Source organism: Mandrillus leucophaeus, unplaced genomic scaffold, assembly GCF_000951045.1.
Source record: "Mandrillus leucophaeus isolate KB7577 unplaced genomic scaffold, Mleu.le_1.0 Scaffold277, whole genome shotgun sequence".
Classification (NCBI taxonomy): Eukaryota; Metazoa; Chordata; class Mammalia; order Primates; family Cercopithecidae; genus Mandrillus; species Mandrillus leucophaeus.
In genome coordinates this window covers 2,087,051-2,103,593 of record NW_012102887.1, presented here as the reverse complement: position 1 = coordinate 2,103,593, position 16,543 = coordinate 2,087,051, and the positions used below count along the sequence as shown (strand labels likewise).

Below are 16,543 nucleotides of genomic sequence, written 5' to 3'. Positions count from 1 at the left end.
CCCGGTTGCCTCATGGGGAATATTGAAGCTCTTTCATTAGCTTTAGGTTGCTGGTTCCTTGAGATCAAGGACTATGTATTTTTCTCCCCTTATTACTACTCATGACGCCTGGGAGAATGTTTTCTTATATAGTGATTGAAATTCTTGTATCATTACAAACTGTGTTTTTGGTAAGTTTGCATCCCTGAGAAACTCTTTTCAGTAACGATTTCCACAGTCCTTCATATGATCTTGAAATATGATGCCTGCATTTTTGTTTGCGTGCCCAGATATTGATCAGTATGGTAACTCTGCTCCAGTGGTTGTGTGTTTCAATCACGCATGATTCTGATTAGCCACATTGGTGCAGGAGGCAGCATGTTAGAGGGAAGAAAAAGAACACCCAAAGGCTGATCAGAAGAAGCCAAACCAGCCTAGTTGGTGGGGGAAGTTAGTAAAGGTGGCAACAAATTATATATGGGTATATAAAAAAAAGACAATAAGCCCTTGAGACACTATGTAAGCCTGAATGATGCAAATTATGGAGCACGGTGGAAGGAAAAATACAAGTGGGAAGATTATCAAGAAGCCTCAAAATGAGTCAAATCAGGTTCATGGCTGAACCACTCTAAAAATATTTACTTGATGTTGAAATTTAGTACTGACAGCTGAAGTTGAAAAATCTTTGTTATATTTCTGTTTTGTGTTAAAATAAAGATGACACCCAAGCTATCATTTTGTTCCCTTGGAATCCTAGGGTACACACGCCTTGTAATGTCGGAACGATTGATTTTTCCTTTGGCTTTCTCGCTACAGGAAATACCAGAAATAGCCCACCACCCTACGGGTTTCGTCTCTCACCAGAAGAAGAAATGAGGAGACAGCGGCTTCACAGATTCGATAACCAGTGAGGTGGCGTCTTGGGAAGACATGGTCTATTCATGTAATTATTGCCCATTTGGCTCATTCCTGAAGCCCCTAATTCATTTTAATTCATTTTAAACAAAAGCAGAGCACACCGGTATTGCTCCAGACTGCTCACATCACCTGGGACAGTCCTCCCATGGCCCCTATGAGTCAACTCACAGCTTGCTGGGAGTGAGCCTTCTCCTGGCCTTGTTCTTGCTCATAAACAGGTCACTTCCTCTACGAAGGGACCAGTTTCCACACTCCCTCCTCTCACTGCTGACTCAGCAATGCCTCTGCTTTGGTCTGCTTTTGAAGACTGTGACCTTCACCAGGAGGTTTTACTTTCACCAGTCAGGAAGATTAGTCCCTCATTCTGCCTGGAGAGCCCCATGTTTGACTTGGCAGCGGGAGTGGAGCCATCCCCGCGTCCTCCTGGCGCATTGCCACTGCGGCTGTCCAGGAACAGGATGTGGCTGCCTCGGCCGAATGTTGTCCTACTCTCCCCAACCCCGGCACCTCGGCACCTCGGGCTTTTGCTTTGCTCTGGTATTGCTCTGCCTTTATAGAAAGTCTCACTGAAGAAGTGTAAGAAAGACCTAAGGTGGGGAAGACTCCTACACACACCGTTAGCATCAGTGACACCAGCAGTGTAGGTTCCCAGCCACTTCCCAGTGGCAGCTTGTGTGCCCAGGAGATAGGACATCATTTAACAAACCAGCAAAGTAACAGCAGATGCAACATACAGAGTAGAGCAAAGGCATTTGGTGGATTGGTCACTAGAGATCTATCTTGCAGAAAGTATGTTTTTCCTCATAAAAGTGCCTCTTAATTGGCCATTGTACCAGCCACTTGTCCTAGCCAAATGTCCAAAACACGCCCTTGGGCCCCGCAACGTTACAATCCACAGATTGTCTGTCTGAGTCATTTAAGGCATTTCCTGGTGCTTGTGTTCCATGAATAAAAGGACAAAAGTCAGAAGATCACTGATGTCTTACTGTCACAGAGATATTTTAAAATAGAGAAGTAGGAAAAGATCTTCCTTTTTTGATCTACAATTTATGTAGTTTTCTGATTATGCACATAAAAGATATGCCTTCCATATGCATAAAGCAAACATGTGGAAAGAAATATACCCAGATGTTAGCAGGGGTCATCTTTGGGAGTGGAGTCCATGGGATTTTGCTTTCTTCATTTTTATAATTTTATATTACTGTCTTGGAAGATGTGTTTACGTGTGTGTGTTAATATAAATTGTATCTGTGAGTCTAGAAGCTTTAAATGTGTTAAAATTAAAATATTCAAGCTAAATGTTACTTCTCTCTCCCAAATTCTGTAAGTTGGACCCCGTTGCCCCAAGTAGAAGTAACTTCTTTCTTGCGTGTCACTTTTATAGCATTTGGTAATTCTGCTATAACACTTCTATCTTGCCCCTATTATTATCTGTGCACAGCTACACAAAGGTGTGCCTTCTACCTGGGAACATGGATTGTGAATGACTCTGTAATGAGACCTGAGTCTTAGTTATCTTTCCACTCACTCCCTATCTCCCCTTTCCAACCCCAAAGGCTCATTAAATGTCAGTGTTTCACCAAAGTATTTTTTCAGTTGTATTAAGAGTCCAATCACTGTATATGGAAGTATTTTATTTTTTATCTTTTTATATCACTTGAGTCCACTAGTAGTACTTCCTTGCTCTGTTTGACTTGTCAGATACAAAGACATAGGGTTAGATTTTAGGTGGTAAAATTGTGATACGCATGGCTGTTTGTGGAGTGGAACATCTGAGTGATGTGAGAAAGGTCATTTTAGTTATAAATGTAAACCAGTTATTTTAGCACAATAATAAAGATGTTCTGGAAATTATTATAATTATTTTAGTTAATAGACTTGCCTGTAACAAGTGCTTATTGTTTGGAATGTCCATTTTATTTTATTTTCCTCTACAATAAGGAATCCCTACAGTTACGCCAACGTACTGGAATTGGATTGAGAAAGACAAAAGCAAGTGAGCAAGTGTATTAGACTAATTATCTCTAGTAGGGAATAAGCACTTGGAGCTAATTTTTTAATTTGGTTTATTTAATAATAGTACCCTGATTGTTATGCCCCTGGTTCCCACAGTTTGGTGTGCTCAGTCAACTTAAGAGACCTCTTAATGCAGAATCTTTACCTGGTTCTGAAGAGGAGGGAGTAGTTAAAATTGCTTCCTTTTAATGACTCTGAATGTATTGCCTGTGATTTCAAAGTTGTACATAATTGTTCAGACCTCCTCCATCCTTTTAAATTGCCTGCTGCAGTAAATAACTAGTTTGAGTAGAACTAGAACCTCTCTACCTATTTGACACATGTCCTGCTGCCTGGGGAGTAAGCAAGCTAAAGGGATGAGAAAGACCACCTCCCCCTACCCTGCAAATTGCACTGCAAGGCAGAGCAAGAATGGGGAAGCTGGCAGACCTGGCCTCCTTGTTCCCAGTCTTAGTTTTTCTTGAGAGATTCAGTATTCAATAAAGAATAGTAGTCAATTAGTTGGAAAAAATTTATACATACATATATACATATATATATATATATATAAAAACTTCCTTTCCCTTCCCATGAATCATTGCAGTCATTCCCTAAGTTTCTTCTCTCTCTTTTTTTTTTTTCATGGATGCTAGTATTGTATTTTAGAATCACAGATGCTCAGCTTAGAGTCTCAATATCTCAATTATTTGCTCTGTTCAATACTTATAATACCTCCTCACTCAATTCTACATAACTCCAGCTTAGTCTTCTAAATTCACTTTCATGACGCCACTCAGTATCTCAAATACCTTTCATTGGCTCTCTGCTGCCAAAGGATAAAGGTCAAAGTCATTAGCCTCAACAGTGGGCTCCAACCAACCAACCTTTGGACCTCAGCCCCATTTATCCATCACAGAGGCTGGTAACACTCAGGCTGTGAGTGTTCCTGATCTTGTGACATTCTATGCTGTACTTTTACATGGAAACAGCTCTTTCCTTTTTCTTGGTCCATCCAGATCCTCCTCATCCAGCCCCCATCTGAATCCTATAACAGACACAACCACATCAACACAGTTTCCACATACCACTTGGAATTGCTGGTTATGCTGCAATGAGATAATGTCTTTCATCTTTATATTGTAAGCTTCATGAGGGCAGGAACCATCTGTTTCTCTCTCCTCACAGTGCCTTGAGAAGTGCTTTGTCTGGAATGTCAGAACCGATAAATATTTGTGGATTGAAACAGAAAGAGAAGCTCGTTTATACCGTCACCGGTGGTGCACATAGACACTAGTGCCTGCTGCTTATTGATACTATTGTAGGTCTTTTTTTCCCCTTGAATCACATCAAGGAAAGAATGATGGAAAGCATTTGCTGGTAGAGATAGAGACTTTGGGGCTTTTGTCATTCTGAAGACATGTCCCACTGCATCGAATGCTGTGACCTGGTACACAAAGCCCAAGATTCCCACACAACAAAGAAGTGTCACCAAGGAGTCCCTGTGAATAGTACCAAATCTGGCCATGTGCTTTTTACAGGTCTGCGTTGGATGTGTCTGTGCTAACATTTTTCTTCTACGGTATTTAGGGGCAGAGAGAGAATGATCTTGACATCTTGATCAGATGACAGATGAATTGGCAGATTTAGATATATGATTTATACTTTAGAAAAACTAAAATGTTGCTAATATAGAAATAATTAAATTTGGTCATAATACATATTGCTGCTTAGGAAGAGAGTAGTGTCATAAAATCAGTGGTATCATGTAGCTTAAAGAGACACACACAAGCAAAACCCTAGAAAAAACACTTCTGCTATGTAGCTCTCTGGATGCGAAACTGGATCCCTTCTCTAAGTGTTTTGAAAAACACTGCTCAGCCACCTCCAGTGAGGGTTTCTGCCAGGAAGTTGTGAAATTACTGTTTCTTTCTCTCACTCTATTTCCCCCTTAGGTAACTTGTTTAGTGCCTGGATGGAAATTCTAAAAACGAAAATCAAACGAAAGTTTGATTCATGATATTTGAATCATTGAATGCAAGTTATTGCCTGCCTCTGACCTTGAGATACTGTCTCTTTACAAGATCCTGTCCCTCAACAATTTAAATCTATCTTGCATATCCTTAGTATCAGATAATTATTAACACAATTGAATAAGGTCTTCAGACTCTCGTTATAGAGGAGCACAAGGCCAACCTCTCTGCTCTTCAGGGTGTGCAGCCAGGGCCCACAGCACCTGGGAGCTTCTACAAATTCCGACTCCTGCTCCACAGACCAAATGATCAGAATCTACATTTTAACAAGTCCCCTGTGGTTTATAGGCACCAAAGTGCTTCTCAAATTTCAGTGCACACAAGTGCATTTCACACCATTTGTTGCATGTAAAGCAGACTGACTGCTTGGGGACCAGAAGAACATTTTACTCCTCATTATACAATTTTCCCTACTTTTATCAAACATAATAATGATTACAGGTTGAGAATTTCATCTTTGGCTGATAAAATTATAACCACTAAGTATGTAATCACTGAGAATGCAAGCTACCCCCTAGAAATAATGTATGAAGGAATTGCCTTGCTGGCAAATGGGAGAACAAAAATGACTATGCTGGCTGGTGCTGCAGAGACTGAGCATCAAGTAAGGGCCTTCAGATCCTCCTTTCTCCAGCTCAGAACAGTTGCCCTAAATGACTGACCTTGCGTTTCTAGGGGCTCCAGAGGTGATATGGTTTGGCTGTGTCCCCACCCAAATCTCATCTTGAATTCCCACATGTCATGGGAGGGACTCGGTGGGAGGTCATGGAATCATGGGGGCAGGTCTTTCCCATGCTGTTCTGGTGATTGATAGTGAATATGTCACACGAGATCTGATGGTTTTGAAAAGGGGAGTTTCCCTGCACAAGCTCTCTTCTCTTGTCAGCCGCCATGTGAGACGTGCCTTTCACCTTCTGCCATGATTGTGAGGCCTCCCTAGGCCCGTGGAACTGTAAGTCCAATAAACCTCTTTCTTTTGTAAATTGCCCAGTCTCGGGTATGTCTTTATCAGCAGCATGAAAATGGACTAATACAGGAGACATGGCTGGTTTTCAGTTGACCCTGAGATATAGGCCTCTGGGATCCCCCAAAAGAGCTCTGTCCTCATGGGTTCCTCACCCCTTCCCTCTAGAACAGCTTGAGAGAGTCTCCAAGCTGAGCTGGATGGGCTACCTTAGAACCCATAAAACAAGGGGCTTTGCAGTGACAGGAGCAATCCAGGACACCTCTATGTGAGACCCTCTATTTTCTAACCAATTCGCAAATGGGGAAAGCCGCTGGGAGGTAATGGAGGAAAGGATAAAAGCATTATCTTTAAGAACAGACAGACAAGGGTTTGGATTCTACTGGATGGTGACTGTATGACCTTAAAGAAGTTACTTATTCTCTCTAAAGCTCAGTTTCCTTGTCTGCAAAACAGGACAGCTGTAGGGTTGACAGGAAGCATATATAGCAGAGCCAGTACTGCGTCTGTCACATAGTAGATGGTCAGGAAATGTTAGTTGAGTATCCTTATTTCTCTTATCAGGTAAAAGGTTGACCCAAATACCAATGAAGTTCCTTCCTACTTAAAAGTAAGTCCAAGGCTGGGTGCAGCGGCTCATGCCTGTAATCCCAATGCTTTGGCAGGCTGAGGCAGGAGGATGATTTGAAGCCAAGAGTTTGAGACTAGCCTGGGCAACAGAGCAGGACCCTGCTTCTATAAAAATTAAAAATTAGCCACAGTAGCACATGCTTGTAGCCCAGCTACTGGGGAGGCTGAGGCAGGAGGATCCCTCGAGCCTGTGAGGTCAAGGCTCCAATGAGCCATGATTGTACCACTGCACTCAGCCTGGGCAATACAGCAAGATCATGTCTCTTAAAAAAAAAAAAAAGTCCACAAAACAGTTATTGAATATCTGCATTCCACCTATCCCCATGTCTGGCTGTAAAGAGAAATGTAATCAATACCTAACTCCTGACTTCAAGTCACTGTGGTTAAAACTAACAATGTCTTTGGTTTCATAAATCTCTTTGTAATTGACTTTCACACCTTGAATCCCCCTGAACAGTGCTGTGAAGCAGGTGGTCTTATTCTCACTCAGCTAATGAGACAGCTGAGGCCAAGAGGGTGTAAGCCCCATGCCCACTGGCCACTGCCCAAGCAACTCCCCTGGGGTTGATACAGACCTTCCCCATGAGACCTGCTTTCATTCCTCTTCTGCGCCCCATCACTGTGCATAGAACAGTGTTTCCAAGAGCCTCCGAATCCCATCCTTTCCAGCCTACACTCTTCCCTTCTGCAGTTCACACTTCCACAAGTGTGAGCCACATTACAATGTAAGCTAGAAAACAAAAACAAAAAAAAGTAAACCCACATTGGCTTGAAAGAAAATAAATGCACCAGATAAAACACAGTTGTTTTTGGAAGTCATCACAGAATTTTATATATAATGAACCATGTTATAAATCGTAATACAACAAAGATTTAAGTGCCAGTGGTAGACCAGGCATCTTGCAAAAGTTACATGCTAAAAGTCTTTAACTTTACAACCAGAGGTTAGAGAAAGGGATGCAATTTATTCGACACATTTCACATTTTTCCCATGAATCATTAAATATTTAAGCACCATAAAATTCAAGCATTTCACATGGATGTGGCAGCCAGCCTTGGTGGTTTAAAATGCATTATGCAGAGTTTCTAGCAGATAATAACAGTGACAATTGCAGAGTACTGATTTTTAATGTCAATTGTTTGTTCCCTGCAGGACTTACTGATAATATCCCTGCAGGAAATTGTGATATTTTCTGTGCTACAGTAACTTTGAGGAGTGAAATGAAACAGCATTCCCAATGACATTAAGAATTGGCCACATATAAATCTAATCAGTAATTTATATACCCTGTGAGAATCATAATTCTGTGTAAAATAAAAACAAATATTTTTCATATTAGTTTATTTTAAATACAAAATGTGACCTTCATTGAGTGTATGATGATGGGTATGCTGGACAGGTAATCTAACTTAATTTTCAATGCAAGAGTAGCTGTTAACATTAATGAGGGAAACGAAGCTAAGAAAGTTGGCAAAACTCACCCAGGATAACAGCTGAAAAATGACTAAGCCAGATTTCAAACCCGGGTTCGACCAACTCTCAAGTCCTCCTCTTTCCACTATTCTTGCAGCCATACCAAGTAAAAGTAACAATTATCAGATTATTCCAGTGAACTGATAGAAACACAGATCTAATATAATTTCCTGGAACACACTGAATGGTTTGCTTTACTATAATCTACACGAGGTTCAGAATAAGATGATAAAGCCCAATTGTAGTACACCATTCCACTGACTATTTTTCGGAGCACCAATAACATGTATACAGACGTTTAGCAAAGATTTTATGCTAGGAAGCTCTTAAATCCTGAGGAAATACAAATTACAGCATAAGGTAAGTCATGTCACATTTTACTGTGGGGTCTTCTCAAATCTCTCAAATCTCGTGTCTGAAATTTCCGTTTATAGAAAAAACAAAAATCTGTTTTTGGAGGAGTGTGATAAGCCCATTGAAAGCTTATCAATTGGCTTTCTGGCAATAATCGTAACAAGAGAATGTGGGTATACAGATAAGTTGAGCATTAAAATATTCTGAAGTAGGAAATGGTTTATACTTGTAACCATCTTGCTGATGAAGGCCTTATATGCAGAGCTGAACACCTAATGCCTAATGAGTTTATGGAATTGTCATTGAAAAAAAGAATTGGCAGCAGTGTGTTCAACTCTGTGCTAGGCATTGGGCATATCAGAATGAGTCAAGCATGGTCCCTGCCCTCAAGGGGCTTGCATTTTGGCAATGGAATGAAGGAAGTGCACTGAGATGCTAAAGAAGCAATGGACAACGGAGAAAATGAGGACAGCCACGTGCACTGCACAAGAGCAGCAGAAGGGAGCCCAAATTTCCCCCAGGGAATTCACCTCCCACACAGGGTAAACTGACCCCAGGGAGGACACCACTGGTGAAGCAGGAGCAAAGTCGAAGAGGTGCTGGGAGCGTCTGCAGAGCTGCACACAGTTCATCGTGACAGGAAATACTCCTAGAGGGAACCCTCGAACAGTCCCCACTGGACCTTTCACCCTATAGGAAGTCATTTGGACTTCGTGGGCAGTGGAGTCATAGAAGGATTCTAATCCAGAGGGTGACAAAATCAAGTTTGGGTGGATCTTAGATGGCAACTGGGATTTGAAACTAAAGCACCAGGTGGGAGATGCCTACTGAAAGGGTGGAGGTGGAAGACAAAGGCTGTGTGAGACAGGCATGGGGCTAAAGAGGAGGTAGCCATCCAAAGTAGCCATGACTCAGCTTTCAATGTGGGGAGTGTGAGAGCAGAACGAAAGGGCCACACATAGCATGGAAACCTGCCTGGATGAATGGGCTCCACTCACTGAGAATCAGAACCCAGAAGTAAGCATCCCGGATTTCCAGCACAGGCACAGAACAGTTCCCATTAGGACAATCTAGACACGTTCCAGTCTACAAGGTTGGTGGGGAGACAGGGAGAGGAGGGTTTGATAAGGATCATCTCCAATAATGGGTTAGGAGAACAACTTGAAAGCTTTGTTCATCACCTCCACAGAGAAAGAGTAATTGAAGGCACATTGATATATAACCAGATGAAGAAAATAATAGTTTAAGATAATAGGATCTTCTATTCCAATAAGTTATTTTTCCTATTTTTCTGCCCTTTTGATCCTTTAAAATTCTTTTGCAAAATTAGAGGGCAGCGTTAATGCTGCATTTAGAGACAGCTCTTGTAATACTAACATTTTGAACAGTCTGATACCTTCCCAAGCTCACTTGGAGTAAACTGTCTACATAATTTAGGCTGTGTTTGTGTGGGTTCTTTTTTTTTTTTTAACTTATTTATTAACTTATGAAGATAATATTCTAATACCAACATTAAAGTGTTTAAAATAATTAAACAAGCAAGATACGTTTCTCATGTTTCATTTGTCACCCTTACCTCTTCCCAGAAAATGTTCTCAGGCCAAGTTCAAGATGAACAAGTTGAACTTTTAGGAGAGTTGACTTTTGGTAATAGATACAGCTTTTTTGGAAGGAGAAAGGTAAGTACAAATAAGATTGAAATTGGTTCAAGTTTTAGGTGCACAAAAATATTCAACATGCCAGAGCATAGTTTAAAAAATATTAAATGGGCCAAATGAACTAGGAAATATTCTGCTACATCAAGAAAATATTTCATCTTAAAATACACATTTTTCTTTTTACCAGAAAATACTCTTACAATAAATTGCCACCCCGGAGGCAGCCCATAGCAAAACTCATTTGAAATTTGTTCTGCATATAAGAGCTCGTTCCAAATCAAAGTTTGGCAAGGAAAACGTTTCTTATAAACAAAATTTTAATTGAGTTTTTCTTCTCAATTAAGATTTTTAAGTGCATGGAAACTAAGCACTGAAATGAGTGTCGTGCTCATGAGACATTTCTTTAGTTTTTTCTAAAATGCCTTTTTCTTTTAGACGAGGAAGGTGAGTTTCCTAAAAAATTTTTCCCAACAAATCTTTTAAATTTAGGATTAGATCACCAAATTCCTAGCAAAATAGAAAAAGGGATCTTTTGCTTTACAGAAAAAATACTCAGTATAAATTGACACACATTCTAAACTTTTATAGAAAATACTAATGCCAAATGTCAAACTGTTACCTTGGTATGAGACTGATATAAAATACAAGAATGTCTTTAGAATTGGCAAAATGGGATGCTCCTGTAACAGCCAACCACGGGAACATAAAATTCAAATTATAAATCGTCTTTGTTTCGTTTAAAGATAATGCCATGTCCTCCTGGTGGGGTAACCCTGACTTAAATGAATCTTCTTACCTAAGTTTAATTAAGTCGGCCCTTAATTTTCTCCCAAGTGCATAATGATAGCTCTGTCACGTCCCCGAGTGAGCTGTCATTATGTGTGTGGAGAAAAGTGTCCGTTGTGAGTGCAGGAAGCTGTGCAGGCTCTCCTGGGGAGGAGAGTGAGATGCTTTGTATGAAGCGTGTGCCTGCCTGAGTAAGCCCCATGTAGTGCCAGTCCCATTAGCACGCACGCACTGGTGACACGTCGGACCCCGACTGGGGAAAAGTGGTCTGTCTGGAAGTTCCCTGCAATGGGGAGTCAATTTTTGTGAATAACTACCTTAATATTCACTAATAGCTTTTAGGCTCCTAATCTCTTATTGAATATATTTTTTTCCATAATTGCTACTTTTCAAAAGGGTTGCCAAAGTAGGCATTTCTATTCTCTGAAAAATGCAGAAGAGAACATAATGTTTTATATTCATCTGTGATGCGTTTATGCTAATGTCGCATCTCTGGAATACGGCGACTGTGGGCCTTTCTGGCATCATGATTCATTCTCCTTTGAAACGAACTGTTAATGCTGGCAGTGTGATATTTTTTTTTTCTTCTTTAAAAAAAAAATCACTTTGGGTCGTGGTTTTACCATTATTTAAAGTATATGGAAAAACAGATTACAGAGGAAATCATTCTGAAATGTTGAAAATCTCTGCTTTCTAGTTTCATTCATTGACCTGTTTATTTTTTCCTGTAAAATCCATCCAGAAGCCCACTGTATTATAGAGTAATTGACTTCTATTGTTTGAGATACTGTTAACCCACAAATGAAGTTTTCAGTAATGTAATTTGTAATCTGGCCTTTATCATCTACTTGCCTTTCTGAGAATTAGCATATGTTTAAATAAAGCCAGTTCTTCGGTCATCCTCAGTAAAATAAGAGTATCTAGGTTCCATCTAGACTGGGAGGTCCAAACAGATCCATCCGTGCAGCATTTGCTTAATGTGTCAAGGAACCAGAGGACTCTGGGAATAACCACGACAAAACAGAAGGAACTACTGAAAGAGAGTCCAAAATGAGCACCATGACGTCTCTTAGCACAGTCTAGAAAGTCTTAGCCCCCTAGGAAGTTTCTCTTGGCCACGTGTTGGTGAATTTCGCATTCTCTAGCTATACTTCACGCAGACCTGGCACCGGCTGATTTTCTGGCGTTGGGCCTGGCTTTCTTTTAAGGTGTCTGGTGCTGGAGCAGAGGAAAACTGCAAGTCTGCTTTCACTGTTGTCAGCCAGAAGCTATACTCATTTGCAAAAAAGTGGCAAGTTCCCTGCCGGCCTTGGCATTCAAGGAATGGTGCTGCTCTGAAATCTTCCAGGCAGCTACCCGGTGACATGAGGGCCTGCCCTCCTCCTTGGTCCCCAGCTCCTGTGTGCTACCCAGAAAACAAGAGAGAATTAGGGCTCAGACACACACAGACAACCCCAGACCCAATCAGGGACACACCCAGGTTTGGGTCTGATCTTAACATTTTTTCCTTAGATTATTCTATAAAGAACAACATACAAGCTGCTGAAAAGGAACCGTAGTCAGCATGGTGAGTATGCACACAAATTGGCTCCAGTTTCACCGATGGCTGAAGCAAATTCATCTTCTAAATTCTACCCATGTGATCAAAATCAATCCCAGTGTTTTTTTAAAAGATAATGGCCCTGCATCCCAACAGGCTATGGTTTGCAACAGCCTCTGTGACCTTATGTCCTAAGTGCAGAGTGCTCCGAATTACTGTCCAATCCAGACAGAAAGGACGGGAGAAGGTGTTAGGAAATGGTGAATGTGCCAGGGTTCAAGGGCACGGGACTCACCATCAGGAATGAATACCCGATCCAGAGGCTCCTCCAGGTCTGCGGACATGGGGGGATGGACTGGTCCTGGCTGTGCACCGCCACCGCCTGGGCCGGGGCCTCGCATACCGCACAGCGGCTGACGTAGGGGCGGATCGCCTCTTCAGAGAGTGGCATCATGGGGAGGGGTGCAGCGCTGGCCAGCCAGTAGGATCTGTCGTTTCTCTGGGCATAGTGGCACACCTGGTGGATGTTGCAGTAGGCAAAGGGCAGCGTGCTAAACACGGGAAGGCAAGACCCTGCCAGACCTTGGGGAGGAAGAAGAGACAGCTGGTGTCCAAGCACCCCATGTAGGTGTTCCCAAACCCTTCCTTCCTCCATCTGGCCTTTGCAGATGCGTGTTCTGCAATCTGGAGGCCCTCGCCAAAGCCTACTTCTGTGGTGGGGAAGCCATTTCTGACACCTCCGTGGTCCTGTGGGCCAGCCCTCATCCCCTCATCCCTCACTCATGAACCAAGCAGGGGGGCAGGTGCTGGAAGTGAGCGCCGAGCACATCTCTGTGTTCAGGAAGCTCGTGGCCTAGCGGGGAACTGGATGAGCAAACAAGCAATGAAAATATAGCACAACAAGCCCTAAGAATGAGAAGTATAGGGTTCTGGGACCTCAAGGAAGGATAACTGGAATATGTGATTTTAAGTTAGGACTTGAAATATGAAAAGGATTTAGCCAGGCTTGGAGATGGTGGTAGTGACTACTCAAAAGAGAGATACAGCGTCAGAGGGGGCCGGAGATAGGGGAGCGTGGAGCTCAGAGAACTCAGACATGTTCAGTGCAGGGAATGTGAGGAGAGGGTGTCTGTATTGTCTGTTTGTCTCAGGGGTGTCCAGTGATAAATCAGACCATTGGATGTGGCCTTTGTCAATCTCGTTAAGGAGTTTGGACTTTATCCCAAGAGTTCTGCAGAGTTTTAAGATGTGTGCTCTGGTTAGACCAAGAGGGGAGAAGCAAGACTGACGATACAAAGACCAGGAAGGAAAGAAACTGATGGCAGAGGGAGAGGAGGAGAGAAGGAAACTGATTCAGGATATTGAACATCACTTCCTCCTTTCTCCTGTGCTCCAAGAAACTGGCCCCTTGTGATGGGAAAGGCCATGCCAAACCCAAGGGAGAAATGCAGGGGATGTATAAGTAGTTGCCACCCAAGGTTTGCACTCTTTGACCACCCTTATTATCAGCTGGGGTCACTGCCTAGTGAGCACAATGGCAAGCACCTCACGGTCAACTGTCGCCATCAACATATCCTTCCTGCACCTTCCATTCTAACCATGATTTTATTGGAAAGACAGTGTTTCCCAGCAGCCAGGTACTTAAGCCTTTGACTTAAAATCAGTCCCTGCAGCTTGCAAATTTACGATTGAAAATTGACAAGGGCTGGGTGCGGTGGCTCACACCTGTAATCCCAGCACTATGGGAGGCCAAGGCGGGCAGATCACCCGAGGTCAGGTATTTGAGACCAACCTGGCCAACATGGCAAGATCCCAGCTCTACTAAAAATACAAAAATTAGCCAGGCCTGGTGGCACAAGCCTGTAGTCTCAGCTACTCAGGAGGCTAAGGCAGGAGAATCGCGTGAACCCTGGAGGCGGAGGTTGCCGTGAGCCAAGATCGTGCCACTGCCCTCACTCCAGCCTGGGCAACAGAGCAAGGCTCCATCTCAAAAAAGAAAAGAAAGGAAAAGAAAATTGACAAGGAGCACCAAGAGATGACCCTCAAAATAAACTCCTGTAATTTAAGAACAAATTGTAGTAGGGTAGGGAGTTGATGCTGGCAAGTGCTGTAATATAACCTGATGGTTAATGCTGGCTGCACCATTTTACACATAAGTACAGGAACTGACCACATTCTGGTTAATTTACATTTGGAAGCAAAAAGTACATTTGATAACAGAGTTACATTTAACTTACTGAGGAAGAATCATTTTTATAACACTAACAATATTAGCCAGATAGTATTATAGCCAGATAATAATTATAGCCAGAATGAGCTTCTTTGACACTTCATAGGATCATAAGTTTAAAGGATTAGCTCAGAATGAGCATGCTAGTGTTTTTTTAAAAAAGTGAGAATAATCCCATATAAGATTAGTGATCATTTAAGGTGTTGATGAATCAGTAAAATTAATCCCAAATTTTACTCTTCAGGCAATGAACCTGGGTGATCCTGTATCCATACCAAGGTCTTGATTGTGAGCTTTCTCTTGCCCTTCCAGGTATAACAGACTATACCCAGTCCAGAGCCTGGGCATGCCCAGGGGGCAGGTGGGCTCCTGGTCCGTCTGACTGTGGAGAACCAGGAGGAAGCCACTGAGGTATCCAGCGCCAAACCCTTTGGGCCCAGGATCCCCAGTGGGACCAGGAGGCCCTGGAGGAACAAAGAAAAAAAAAAACGAAGGCAGGTTAGGGGGTTCGGTTTAACAAATACGTTAAGCACCTCTGTTCTGGCACTGTGCTAAGCACTCAGGGAGCAGAGGGGAGCATGACTCAGCCCCTCCCCGCCTTCTGGAGTGTGCACAGCTACACAGCCAAGGTACACACAACGCAGTCAGCAAGTATTTGTTCCAAGCAACTCCTAGGTGCCTGGGCTACATTAGCATAAAGACAAAAAAAACAGAAAAATCCCTGCCCTCCTAGAGCTTGCATTACACTTGAGGAAGAGAAATAAGAAACAATAAGCATAACAAAAAGGTACGTTATGAAATACGCTAGAAGAACGAGGACAGTGTAATGACACGCCGCAAGTGTAGACTCCCCAGACTGAACTGCAGAGCAGGTGCTCCCCAAAGTCGGTCTTTCTTACACCTCCCAGACCTCTTCCCTGGTTCCAGCATATTGTCAGTTCCATTCTGGGAAGGGCAAAGGCTTGGGATCCACATCTGCAAGTGTGGCTCTCTTCTTTGAGAAGAGAGGGAAAGGGAAGGAAGGCCTCATGCTAGCATTGTTGTTGGCAGATGGGAAATCAACAGTTCTAGAGAACGTGAGCAGGGTCTGTATCCTCCAGCACCTCTAAGGCGCTGAACTATTGTAGAAGGCCAGGAGCTGTTTCTAATTACCAAGAGCAAAAGGTGAAGTTAGACACTGAAACCAAAAGGTATTTTGTTTTTGTGTTCTACCCTTGGTTCTGCAAGACTGGCAGGTTCTCCCCATCTACACTGTCAACCAGAGATGACAAAGCGGTAGCCTGTGGACTGAATCAGGCCTACTCATGTGTTTTGACCTGTAAGGATTTTACGAGTTGATATTTTGAACTTGAAAAGAGCAGAGTGTAGGCCCACATTTCTGTAGACTATAATTGGCTGGAGCTGAGCTGCAGCTTTTAGCCAAAGCTCCATTCTGCTGCAGACCCCACCCAGCCCTCCTCATTCATTTCTACTCACTACTAACCTGGTACAGGAGTTTGCACCCCTGGCCAGGTACTCTCTGGGGATGGGATTGTGTCTTGGGCTCTTTGGATCCATGTGCCTAACGAGCCTCCTGGTACATCGTTTCACACTTCTATTCTGAAGAGTCCTAGCTCCCCTTTCCCAACACTACTTCCCCCCCACCTTTTTTTTTTTTTTTTTTTTTTAAGAAAGAGCCCTGTTTCCTACATCAGTGTACTAATAGTTATATGATAAGATGATGTGAACTCAGGAAACCAGGCAATTCGGCCACTTGTAGAGGGTGAGAACACACACATCATCCCTAAGGTCTTCAACACAGCCTCTCAAGGGTGACCCCACGGCCACCAGGCTGACAGTCCCTTCATGACCTTAGAAAGCGAACCGCAGAAATGGCCAAGACTTCGATGATGATGTATAGCAGTTTGGGAAAATACTGAATAGGATGCAGGGCCTTGTCTAGGTTTTATGATGGTTTAGCATCAGTTCGATCATAGGAGATGCAT

At 42.7% G+C, this 16,543-nt stretch overlaps 2 protein-coding genes across 2 annotated transcripts in view; one reads left to right on the top strand and one right to left on the bottom strand.

Annotated features, from left to right (window-relative positions):
* RHBDD1 (rhomboid domain containing 1) overlaps window positions 1-1,415 on the top strand; it is a 151,898-nt gene extending 150,483 nt beyond the window's left edge. The window contains exon 7 of the mRNA XM_011984976.1: window positions 796-1,415. Within this exon, the coding sequence (XP_011840366.1) occupies window positions 796-890 (95 nt within the window). The 3' untranslated portion in view covers window positions 891-1,415. The remainder of the gene's footprint in view (window positions 1-795) is intronic.
* Window positions 1,416-7,319: 5,904 nt separating this feature from the next.
* COL4A4 (collagen, type IV, alpha 4) overlaps window positions 7,320-16,543 on the bottom strand; it is a 156,307-nt gene continuing 147,083 nt past the window's right edge. Inside the window, exons 46-48 of the mRNA XM_011984975.1 lie at window positions 14,834-15,022; window positions 12,624-12,910; window positions 7,320-12,193 (exon numbers count right to left, since the gene is read on the bottom strand). Of these exons, the coding sequence (XP_011840365.1) occupies window positions 11,930-12,193; window positions 12,624-12,910; window positions 14,834-15,022 (740 nt within the window). The 3' untranslated portion in view covers window positions 7,320-11,929. The remainder of the gene's footprint in view (window positions 12,194-12,623; window positions 12,911-14,833; window positions 15,023-16,543) is intronic.